The 13,254-nt window shown below is 39.5% G+C and overlaps 1 protein-coding gene across 1 annotated transcript in view; it reads right to left on the reverse strand.

The window, feature by feature from the left end:
- Positions 1–13,254, reverse strand: part of sdk1b (sidekick cell adhesion molecule 1b) — a 237,533-nt gene that overhangs the window by 52,956 nt on the left and 171,323 nt on the right. The window contains exons 16-20 of the mRNA XM_084401823.1: positions 7,545–7,685; positions 6,588–6,769; positions 4,211–4,326; positions 3,752–3,947; positions 505–603 (exon numbers count right to left, since the gene is read on the reverse strand). Coding sequence (XP_084257949.1) covers positions 505–603; positions 3,752–3,947; positions 4,211–4,326; positions 6,588–6,769; positions 7,545–7,685 — 734 coding nt within the window. The remainder of the gene's footprint in view (positions 1–504; positions 604–3,751; positions 3,948–4,210; positions 4,327–6,587; positions 6,770–7,544; positions 7,686–13,254) is intronic.

Raw genomic sequence — 13,254 nt, forward strand, 5'->3', positions numbered from 1 at the left:
TAAACTATGACATAATTTTCATTTTTGGGTGAACTATCCCTTTAATAGCATTCTGTAATGCAAATGACAGTAGTGGAAATTAGATTTGACGTCATTTTAAATTACAGTTTGACTGGTAGTGACAGAATAAAAACATACTGTTCACATGTGACATTTACCTTGATTTTTTCATATTTCATCTCAACCATTTTCATAACAATTAATGTTTATTTAGATTATCAAATATTCAAATGTTAAATGTTTAATTTAACATAACACTTCATTTAAATTTTAAAACATTTTATGATGTTTTTTCACATTTTAATATTGAAATTCTAGGTTTGGGACAGGGGTAAAATAATAAAATCAATCCATGAAAGGATCTTAATAAAACAACAACAATAAAGTTTTAATAAAAGTCAATCCCTAGGACACCTTCACATGCAGCGTTGGAAAGATTAGTGAGCGTTCCTGTGAATTGGTGGGTGAGCTGTAGCTCATGGATGGATGATTGAGCCTGTTCACCTGTGATAATGCCATTCTTGTCTTCTGGTTCCTGCCAGCTGATCCTCAGAGATGTGTCCAAGATCTCAGTGAAGCTCACTTGAGTCACGAGGCCCGGTTCTACAACACACAAACATAAAGGTAAAGGTGCACTCAGCAATGTTACTGCATGTTAACTGACACTCTTTCTCTGGTAAATGTAATAAATATTATATTATATTATATTATATTATACTTGTAACATGTATATTCTGTTCTGTTTTGGTTTAATTTTCACTGTGTTTCCTGTGTTTTTCCTGAGTTCCCAGTTTCCCTGGTTGTTAATTAGTTCCTGCACCGGTTCTGTTTTATGTTGATTACTCACCCTATGTAGGTAGTTCTTTCAGTTCACTGTTCGGTCTCGTCAGTGTTTAAGTGTTGTAGCTTTGTTTGTTTTTCTTATTAAAGTTATTAAAGATTGTTCCCTCACATCTCCTGTGTCGTGCGTGTTATAAAGCCACACAGTAACATGACATGTTATGTTATGTCATGTCATATTTACACCTAAACAGATGAATTGTACTTTTTTAATCTAACGTTTTACCTTTAAAACCAGCAAAATGATTTTTAGCTCTGAAGTCAGCATGCTTAAATTTTTTTTTATGGATGTATGCATTTAAATTCTGTTCATGCTAGTGCTAGTGCTTTTTTCTGAGCGCGTAAGCATACAAAAAGTGTGTTTTTATTAGAAGTAGAAGTTCAAATACAGAGGTCAAATACAGAGCTGGACATAAAACAACTGAATTCTTTAAACAACATAGCCTCATGATTTCATTGTCTGCGGGGGATATACAACTATGAATACACAGCAGGTTTGTTGACGCTCTGACCTCAAACATGTGTGTGTGTGTGTGTGATTGTGTGAGTGATATAAAGCTTCTTATTTATTGGGCACTACTTTATGGACACTTTAAAAACCGCTCATGTTAAAGGATTACCCTGCAACCTCAGTCCGCAAGACCATAATACTCCCAACAAGAGCTTGTTGCTGTGGAATCGTTGCATCACAAATGCAAACAGGCGAAAGCAAATTATGTGTTTGTTGGCAATTACCCACACAAGTTAGCAGTCATTTAGTGGTTAATCAATCATGCATACACACCCCCGCAAGACAATCCATCTGACAGGCGAACATGACAGTTGCCTGAAAAGCGCAGTGGTTAATGTGTGCGGATAAAGCTTCAATCTCATTAGATCTAACACGCGTGTGCCAAACGCTCATGACCCGCACTGTCAAGCGGACCTTATCAGAGGAAGTCGTCACGCTAGACTGACAGGTTAATCAATCACGTGCTTATGAGAACGTAATACTCCATTCAACTCACTGCACTGCAGATCAATTACTTTTCAATTCAGTTTTTTTTGTCAAAGTGTCGCTCATTCAGACCAAGAGGTCAAGGTTTAGCTGGTTAGCATAGTCCCTGCTAATAGATGCTATAATACAGAGTTGATTCTGAGAAGTGTTGTCAAAAGAACAAAATAAAAAAGAAATATTAGTTAGCATTTGTCAACTAACTGAAATAATTAAGTTGAAGTAATTCAATTATTAAAAAAAATAATAAAAATGACAAAAGCTTATAAAATGTTAAAATATTACTAAAATACTATAATCAGCATAAATAACACAAATTCTGATACACATCTCATTTATTTTATTATATCGTAGCTGATCTTTTACAAGTGGCCAATTGTTTTTGCCGTGAAATAGGCACACCTGATGCTTACTCATTTAGCTAACGCTAACGCTAATGGATAGCTTTCGGCAGGTATTTCAGACCTCCTTGGTTTTAACAACTTTTATTCATTTGGTTTCCATTCCATTCTTTGGAAAATTAAACCCGAAAGTTTCAAAACAACCAGGGAACATCAATCAAAATATCCAGTTAACGATCCAGACAAAAACGAAGCGAATTTCCCACATAATGCTTCCACGAGCACGCTGCTAAGTCTTTCTACATTTACATTTATCACACACTTTTATCCAAAGCATTTCAAGGTTCACACATTGACATTCTTAACAATTCTTGCTTTCCCTGGGAATCAAACCCACGATCTTGGCGTTGCAAGCACCAACGCTCTACTCTTTGAGCTACAGAAAAGCAGTAGCTCTTCTAGTACAAATAAGCAGAGAGATGAGAGAGCGAGACCGTGTGCACAACGGTTTGTGTGTCTAACCTGTTTGTGTGATTGAGCTATTCATGGGAAACAAGCTCCTGTGGCTTAACAGTGTAAAGAAGACCACATGCTGTTATCATCTGATGAAAATTACATTGTCTGTTAACAGCTGCACATGCATTCACACATATTTCCAAGTGTATACATGCATGGTGCGACAATCAATAGCGAGCACATGTGCATTGACTGAGAGGAGTGATCCTGCTTCAATAATTGCAGGTTAGTCAAGGCTGATTCTACGTGCCTGTGGCATGACGTGAAAACAGCGATTGGGTGGCCAATATATATTCAGCGAAAAGACTAATCAATGGCGATGTAAAAAGCACAATTACGTGGCAAATTGCGGCATGCATAGTGAAAGGGCCAAATTTCTCCTCCGTATCGATTTTGGTGACTGAAATGTCAAACAAACAGGCTTGTTTCTCAAGCATCTCTTTCTCAAAGCCTCCTGGACAGTTTTCAAGTAAAGAGCATACTGTTAGTCGATTGTCTCCAATTAAATACAGACAGACTGTCTGTAAGAGTGTGTGGGTATCTGCAAGAGTGTGAAATATGATTTTACATGTCAGGAGTGCAAGCAAAACATTTTATCCCAGAGGACACGTTTATTGCTTAGAGGTTGCTCTTCATTGCTCAGGAGACGTAATAGAGCTCTCAGTTCTTTTTATTTCTTTTTTATTGAAGTATCAACGTTTTCTGCTAAAATAGAGAGCAGAAACAAATGACACTATTTCTGACCAACAGTAACTGTATATAACATTCCACAACATCCCAGCTTCCAATGGTTCTGCCGCTGCCTCAGAAAACACAAGACAACATCTCTATTGCAAATCCCTCCATGTTGCCGTTATTGCTGTTATTGGTGTTGGCGTGTGCCTACCAATGCAACGGAATGCAGATATGCCGGAAAACGAAAGAGCTGCACACACAAATCGGATCTGAACAGTTGCGATACACAATCATTTTAGATCAGATTCCAGTCGGATACACAAATAATCGGATTTTGACTGACAACGTTGGTTGTTGGTTTCCATGTGTTTGTGTGTGTACTCACTGTCAGCATGTGTCTGGATGAGCTGTGTTGTGCTAGCTGGCCCATCGCCAGGCGTGGTAAAGCACAGCACCGCCGTCTCATACCACGTGAACTTTCTTAAATTGCTAACGTAACCATAGTGACGTGACCCGTGGAACTCGGGGGCAATGGTCACCATGGTAATGCATTCCGGACAGTGTTCGGGCCACACCAGCAGCTGTGAGAGAGATGCGAAATAACAACAAGACACAAACAAAACGTGATTAACATACATTGTTAGGTTTTAATTACTCTTGTTTTATTTATTTGATTTTAAAGCTGCTGTTTTTGCAGGCATTTAGCCAATCAATCATGAATGCACTCCCCCAGAAGACAATAAAAATGCCAGGCAAATTTAATTGAATATTTTACCTCTAATGGAACATGTGAGCCAGTGTCTCACTTTCTCTCATACACTGACATCTTTCTCTACACTATTACCTTGTATCCCTGGTTGATGCCGTTTATGAACTGCTGGGGTGGTGGTGTCCAGGTGAATTTGATGGTGGTGGAGTTGAGCGCAACGGCATCCACGTCTTGTGGGGGCGCTGTGGGGACTGCGCAGGCAGGGACAATTTGTTAATGAAATATTTCGAAAATTTACAAACATAGGCTGTGTCCGAAATCACCCTCTATACCCGTAAATAGGGCAATATTTGAGGGGACAAGAATTAGTAGAGTCCGAAACCATAGTGGATGTTATCGAGTACACTCATTCAATCCCACAATGCACTGCAATAACGAGTGTACAACCGATGTAAGTTCAACGGCTAGAGGATACCCATAATGCCCTGAGAGTCACATGCCGAATGAATTCCCGCGTCTGACCAGAAGATGGCGCCTATTTTCCAAACCGCTAGTCCAACGAGGGTACAGCGTAATATCATACAAGTATAATTTCCTTTTTAATTGATTATTAAATTGTTTATTTAAAGTTTATACATAGTTTCCATGACAGAGATCAAGATAAATCTTTTCATCTTACTACTTGAGCTGCCAGTTTGCTAAGTTTCAAATAATTACTAAACAGCAAGCACAAACTATTCAAAAGTGGCAGCCATTCTGGTGCACTCAGTGTCTGAATTCACTCACTTGTTTTCATTCACTCCTTCAAGTGAAGTATATTAAGTAATGTAGGGAATAGTGAATGAGGGTATTGGGGGCGATTTTGGACACAACCTTAATTTGTAGTGGTATTGGATTTATCCTATAAGTTCAAAATGCTCTGAATTGTTAATATCTGCACCATGTGGCATTAAATAATGTTTATTTATTAATAAAAAAAAAAGTACAATATAAACATTATGAAAAAACTTAAAACTAAACAAAAATTTAAAATGTTGCTTTGAACAAACTGAAATAAGAAATCAAGCTAAACAGAAATAATAATAATTATAAAAATGTATATAAATGATAAAAGCAAATAACAAACATTAAACTAAAAATAAAAGCTTATTCAAAATATTGCAAAAACTGCAGTGAACCAAAGACGGTCTCAAAACCGCGGTACGAAATTGCTGGTGTTTCTGACGTCACAAACTACCTTGTAACCAATCAGGTCAACGTGTGATCGTCAACGAGTAAATCTCTGAGCTGGTGTGAGTGAGTGGAGGCGGGGCTAATTTGAATATTAACAGAACTACGTATACAAAATGAAGCAAGGGTGTTACATCAAGCTATTTTAAAGCATTAAGAAAAATCATTTATTAAATATGTTATTTTGGTGATCAAAGATGAGTTTTAAGGGATAAAATTGACTACAGGGGGACCTTAAGACACTTATTAGCAAGAAAACTAATTATTGATGACCACAACACAATTTTCGGCACTGTTTTTTTTTTTTTTTTTTTTTTTTTAAATAGCCTGTACTAAATTGCTTTTGGACAGACAGATATGATGATGATAGTCAAAAATCTGGGTCTGCGAGACCCTATCTGTCGTGACTACATGGATTCTGAATTTAAATGCCCACCCAAAGCCCTCGTTTCTATACATAGCATACATTATATTTCAAATGATCATTCATAGCAGCACCAATAATCACATACAAATACACATGAACTACAGTTTGTATTCAAAGCCTTTTTGTAGCCTATCGGTGCTATGCAGCAGGCCTGAGCGGAAAGTGGAAAGAACAAGATCATATTTCCATAAAGACTCAATGCCGCTTACACTTAATGTGCTTAAGATGGCCCCTTTAAGGTCAGCCCTGGCAAGTTGAGTACAGATTAGATATTGCTCAATTGGATTGGGCACTCCGATTCGTCCTGCTGCCCTTTTCATTTCAAACACAATCACACAAGGTTACATTAGAGTGTCCAGTAATCTGAACTGGGACATAAAAACCGCCTCTAACCACACGCACAAAAGCGATTGTTCCAGTCTCTATGAGAAGAAGGCTCTTTTCCTGCGGACACTGGGTCTCTATTAATCTCTGCAGGAGTATCATTACACTGACGTTAAATAATATGAATAATCACGGCCCAAGGATCTCAGAACACCCCCACACTTCCGCGCACACACAAATTCACGCACATAAAGCAAATTAGATTAATTAATGGGCTACGGTCACTGTTTGCCCAGAGTCCATAAATTTACTCTTCTTAGAAATAATCTTTCAGATGGCCGATCTGTGCAGTAAAGCCGGCAAATGGATTTTACGGTTCCCATGGTTACTCTAGATCCTTAATGAGAAAGAGGGTCCTCTGGACCCAAAAACACATGTGCACCCTAAAAGATTTGAAATATCAAGGGTTTGCTCAGACTGATGAGGCATTGTTTCTGTTTATTTGTGTGCGTGTGCGTGTGATTGTCTAACCTCCTTGCAGAGTGTATTCAGTGACAGACTGGCTGTACGCCCCCAGGCCCGCTCCAGTGTAGGCAGCCACTTGGATCTCATACTGCGTCCAGATGATGAGCTCTCCAATCAGACAGTAATTAATCTCTGCACTGGTGATGTTCTTCAGCTGAAACTCACCAGGCAAACCCGCCAATCTATACCTGAGTGGGAGGGGGAGAGAACGAGAATGATGTTTTTATTTTGGAAGTTGATTGTGAACCTTTAACACAAACACACGCACCCGTAATTTCAACTCGATTTTTGCATTGCATCTGTAGAAAATGTGAGTGGTGCATTAAAGCTTGCCTTAGTAAGCACAGCTTATCCTGTACATCTCATAGCATCTCCTATAGAGTGCAACAGTCGGGTTCCGTGAGTAAAATCTCCATTCGGTTTCTCCATAGGGAAATTGATTTTGAATGGTAACTTATAAACCTTAAAGACAGACTTACTGTGAGCTGCAAGTCTGTGAGAACTACTGAAGCCATCAGCCCGCATTATTTCAGCTTATTTTTTACAAATAATCGTTTAACAGTGAAATTCCTGGTGAAAAACTACATTACCCATGATGTTGTCATGCCATCTAAAAAAAAAATTCTGTCATCATCATGTCGTTCCAAACCTGTATGCATTTCTAAGAAGATATTTGTAAGAATGTTGGTAACAAAAAAGTTTCAGTTCTGATTTTCTTGCATTGTATTTTTTTTGTCCATACAATGGAAGTTAATGGGAACCGAAACTTTTTGGTTACCAACACCAACTGTTTGGTTACCAACAAAGTATCTTCTTTTACGTTCTCCAGAAGAAAGAAAATCATACAAGTTTGGAACGATATGAGGGTGAGTAAATGATGACAGATTTTTTTTTGGAGGACTATCCCTTTAAACTAAAGTATACTGAAATATAAACATTTTGAAACCATACATGAAACCACACCTGAGCACATAGCCTCTCAGGACTCCGTTGAGCTGTGGTTCTGGGGGCGGCTGCCACTGGACCATGATGCTCTGGTTGGTACGGCCGCTCGCCACAATGTTTTTTGGAGGCGCACTGGGCGGTTCCTCTCGCAGCATCAGCCTGACAGATAACATCATTAGAATCGCATTATAAAAGAGAAATATTTAGATCCTTATCTGGGAGTTTTCTTAGAGGCATCAATAGTTACAAAAAGTTTCCTTCAGAGCTTATCCAGTAGTCTTGGAGAGATTGAAATTGATCTTTCTGGTTTATCCAAAAGATCTTAAATAGTGCAGGAGTAACTGAGAACTGACCCTGCTGGGGTGAACAGGGTTCGCTGGAATAACCTGAACTTCCCTCGGTTCTGTGCCAAACTTTTGAACAGTAGTGTACATTTGCTGTTTAATCAAAATGATTGGCTTAAAAACGCATGAAAAGGCAATGTTTCAACCCCTAATCTGGGTACAAAGAATTAAACAGGTGGAAATGTGAACCATGAGAAACCATGGCTCTGACAAATCCGTAAATCTTACCATCAACACCTCTTGTTTCCTGTGATGTGAATCACTTTTCCTGAACCAAACGGAAGCAAATTAAGCACTAAAATGTAAACACGTGGCAACATGATATTTCAGCTCATATCATATCAAAATGATAAGTATCAGCAGTTAGTTGCTACAGAAACAGAAAGATCTGTTTTAGCTTGACCCCATTAGTGTAAATCAGTGAACCCTTTAATTTCTCAATTTGATCAATACCGTGGGCTTTAGCTCTCAAAGTCTGTCTGCAGGATTCTAGAGACTGTAGATCCCCAGAGCAGGCGATAAACAATCCCTCGCTCTAATCTGAGGTTTAAAGGTTATTAGCTTGATTAAGTGAGCAAGGCCTAAAGTGCCTCAAGCAAGCAATCTCGTAAGAAAGTTGCTAAGTCTGATTGATGTTTTGTCAAATAAACAATAATCATCCTAAACCAATTTAAAAGGCTTAGAAGCGGTTATTTTAGTCTATCACGTTGTTTCTTTTGCCGTACTGGAGATGTGGGGTTGGGTATTGAGGGGATTTCTATTATATTGTTTTGGTCATAATGGCATTAATTGTTGTTTACTAATTACATGCAAAGGATAAGTGCTGAGTTTGCTCTTGTTAAATTCAAAACAAATTATTACTAAATAAAAAGCTGGACATTGACTTTGTTTACGGTGTGCCAAATACGAATGTACTTCTAGATATGAAACACTCCTGAATGGAATAAAAAATACTTTTTAGTAGATATTCTGAGTTATTATACTATTCCTTTGATGGTTCTTTGCCAAAAAAATGAATAATAAGAATAAAAGAAATAGAGATTTAAATTTTTCATATAACTGATGATGATCCTGACATTAATTGGAAACGAGGCCAAAGCAGATAGGTGCTCAAATTTTAATAAGTGCCCTCTCCATCAATATTTGATTTTTTGTGTTTCTGTTCGTCTTCATCTTCTCACTCTCGCTCTCTTCCGTCGTTTCCTCTTGTTTTAACTGAGCATTTTAAATGAAAGATTCAGTTTGAAAGATGCGTGGTTATTTTAATTACATTTAAACACTGATTTGGAATATAAAACATGCAGTACAGGAAATTGTATTTGTAAACTGAAAAACTAACTTTTAAAACCAGCTATTTAACTTTAAGTTAAAACTAAAATAACAATGAAACTTCTTTATTTTTATGCCAGACATGAGTCAAAATCACTGTTTTACACATCAGGGCTAAGAATCTGTCATTGTGGTAACAGGAGTGAATAGTACACTGTCAAGATTTGATCCATTTTTATAACTATGGATTCAGAATCAGAAAGAGCTTTATTGCCAAGTGTGCTTGCACCCACAAGGAATTTTTCTTGGTACTGAAGCTTCCAGTGCACATATACAAATACAAATACAACAAGAACACAGTAATACAAATTCTAAGAATGAAAATATATAAAAAATAAATAAAAATAGTATAAAAGTAAAAAAGTAGGGTCACAGTTGGGTTTAGTCTGAATAAACATTTACAGATTATGAACATATTTACAGTATTTTGAGTAGTATGAATAATATAAATATCACCTGAATTAGAGAATATTACACTAGACAGTGGGAGTCTAGCGCATGTTACAGATTATAAACATATTTACAGTATTTTGAGTAGTATGAATAATATAGATATAAATATCACCTGAGTTTATTGCACTAGACAGTGGGAGTATTGCACTTACAGGCATATGCTTTGGGGGGCATGTTAAGTGTTCAGAAGGGAAATGGCCTGTGGAAAGAAACTGTTCCTGTGCCTGGAAGTTCTTGTGGCCAGTGATCTGTGTCGCCGTCCTGACGGTAACAGTTCAAACAGGGGGTGTCCAGGGTGAGTGGAGTCTGTGATGATTTTACCTGCTCTCTTCCTCACTCTGGAAGAGTACAGGTCCTGGAGGGTTGGCAGGGGGGCACCAATAATCCTCTCTGCAGTCCGGACTGTCCGTTGTAGTCTCCTGATGTCCGATTTGGTAGCTGAACCAAACCAGACAGTGATGGAAGTGCTTAAGACAGACTCAATGACGGCTGAGTAGAACTGGATCAGCAGCTCCTGTGGCAGATTGAACTTCTTCAGCTGGCGAAGGAAGTACAGTCTCTGCTGGGCCTTTTTCACAATGGAGTCAATGTGATTTGCCCACTTCAGGTCCTGGGAGATGGTAGAGCCCAGGAACCTGAATGACTCCACTGCTTCCACAGTGCTGTTCATGATGGTGAGAGGGGGGAGTGCTGGGGTGTTTCTCCTGAAGTCCACGATCATCTCCACTGTTTTGAGCGTGTTCAGCTCAAGGTTGTTATAACTGCACCAGACAGCCAGCTGTTCAACCCCCAGTCTGTAAGCAGACTCGTCACCATTTTGGATGAGACCGATGACAGTGGTGTCGTCTGCAAATTTCAGGAGCTTGACAGAGGGGTCTTTAGAAGTGCAGTCATTAGTGTACAGGGAGAAGAGCAGTGGGGAGAGAACGCACCCTTGGGGGGCGCCAGTGCTGATGGTGAGGGTCCTGGATGTGAGTTTCCCCAGTCTCACTAGCTGCTGCCGGTCCGTCAGGAAGCTGGAGATCCACTGACAGATTGTGGATGGCATGGAGAGCTGAGTCAGTTTGGCTGTGAGAAGATCAGGCATGATGGTATTGAAGGCCGAACTGAAGTCCACGAATAAGATCCGTGCATAAGTCCCAGGTCTGTCAAGATGTTGCAGGATATAGTGCAGTCCCATGTTGACTGCATCATCCACAGACCTGTTTGCTCTGTAAGCAAACTGAAGGGGATCCATCAGGGGTCCGGTGATGTCCTTCAGATAGGCCAACACCAGTCTTTCAAACGACTTCATGACCACAGACGTGAGAGCGACAGGTCTGTAGTCATTAAGTCCAGTGATTTTAGTTTTTTTGGGAACCGGAATGATAGTGGAGCGTTTGAAGCAGCAGGGAACTTCACACTGCTCCAATGATCTGTTGAAGATCTGCGTGAAGACTGGGGCCAGTTGGTCAGCACAGGCTTTTAGACAAGCAGATGAGATGCCGTCTGGGCCTGAAGCTTTCCTAGTCTTCTGTTTTTTGAAGACTCTGCTCACGTCCTCCACACAGACCTTAAGCTCAGGTTGGATGGCAGAAGGGGGGAGGAGAGGGGTTGCAGGAGGTGATGGTGGATGTGTGAAGTGCACATCAGGGCGGGTGTGAGGTGTGAGTCTGGGCTTCTCAAACCTGCAATAGAATGCATTGAGAGTGTCAGCCAGTTGTTGATTCTCCACAGATGGGGGGGATGGTGATTTGTAGTTGGTGATGTTCCTCAGGCCTCTCCAGACTGATGCCGGGTCGTTGGCTGAAAACTGGTTTTTCAGCTTTTCAGAGTAGCTTCTTTTAGCAACTCTGATCTCCTTTGTCAGTTTGTTTCTGGCCTGGTTATACAAGATTTTATCCCCACTTCTGTAAGCATCCTCTTTGGCATGACGAAGCTGTTTGAGTTTCCCAGTAAACCATGGTTTATCATTAGTGAATGATAAGAATGTCCTGGTAGGAATGCATGTATCCTCACAGAAACTGATATATGATGTTACAGTATCTGTGAGCTCATCCAGATCGGTGGCTGCAGCTTCAAAAACAGTCCAATCAGTGCAATCGAAGCAGGCCTGTAGATCCTGCTCTGCTTCGTTGGTCCATCTTTTTACAGTCCTTAATACAGGTTTAGCTGATTTCAGTTTCTGCCTGTAGGTCGGTATAAGATGAACCAAACAGTGATCAGAGAGCCCCAAAGCTGCCCGTGGGACGGAGTGATACGCATTCTTTATCGTGGTGTAACAGTGGTCCAATATATTACTGTCTCTGGTAGGACATGTAACATGCTGTCTGTATTTTGGCAGTTCACGGGAGAGATTTGCTTTGTTAAAATCCCCAAGAATGATTAAAAGAGAGTCTGGGTACCTTTGTTCCATTTCAGCTATATGTTCAGCCAGCTGTTGTAGCGCCGCGCTCACACACGCGTCTGGAGGAATGTAAACATTCGCGAGAATGAATGAGGAAAACTCCCGCGGCGAGTAGAAAGGTTTACAGTTTATGAAATGCACCTCTAAATTAGGAGAGCACATCTTCTTCAGTGTTGTTACATCTGAACACCAACTTTCGTTAATGTAGAAACACAATCCACCACCTCTCGTTTTCCCCGTTAGTTCCGCGATGCGATCCGCTCGGGATCATTCATTCAATTCAATTCAATTCAAATTTATTTGTATAGCGCTTTTCACAATACATATTGTTTCAAAGCAGCTTTACAGAAAGTGTAAAGGTCAGTTAATTGACCAAGGTGATTCATGAGGTCAGTTAAATGTTAAAGGGTTAGTTCGCCCAAAAATTAAAATTCTTTCATTAATTACTCACTCTCAAGTCATTCCAATTCCATATGAAAATATTTGTAATGAAATCTGAGTAATTTCTGTCCCTCCATTGACAGCTGTGCAACTACCACTTTTACGCTTCAAAAAGTTCAAAAAGAGATTGTAAAACTAATCCATACAGTATGAATTGAGTGGTTTAGTCCAAATTTTCTGAAGAGACTCGATCGCTTTATATGATGAAGAAATTGAATTTAGGCTTTTATTCACAGATAGACATTCATCAACTCACACATCGGCTGTGGTAAACGGAAGCTCAAGCATGTTCGCTTGACGTGCGAGAACCAATGAGGTTCATTCTCGTGTGTTACGCAGCACGTTTGAGCTTCAGCAAGAGGTCGAGCATCAAGCAGGTTCGGTTGAGCTTCTGTTTATGTTCACTGGATGTTTATATGTGAATAAAAGCCTAAATTCAATTTGTTCATCATATAAAGTGATCGTGTCTCATCATACAAATTTGGACTAAACCGCTCAATTCATATGGATTAAACTTTTTTTTATGAACTCTTTGAAGCGTTAAAGTGGTAGTTGCGTAGCTGCCAATGGAGGGACAGAAATCGCTCAGGTTTCATTAAAAAGATCTTCATTTGTGTTCGGAAGATGAACGAAAGACTTACGGGTTTGGAACAACATGAGGGTGAGTAAATGATGACAGAATTGTCATTTTTGGGTGAACTATCCCTTTAAGTTGACTGCCAGCTCACATTGGTTAGTCTTTGAGTTGTTGTAATTGTGCCAGTAACTCACGGAT

The sequence above is a fragment of the Rutilus rutilus genome (genome assembly GCF_951802725.1).
Source record: "Rutilus rutilus genome assembly, chromosome: 2".
In the NCBI taxonomy this organism is placed as follows: domain Eukaryota; kingdom Metazoa; phylum Chordata; class Actinopteri; order Cypriniformes; family Leuciscidae; genus Rutilus; species Rutilus rutilus.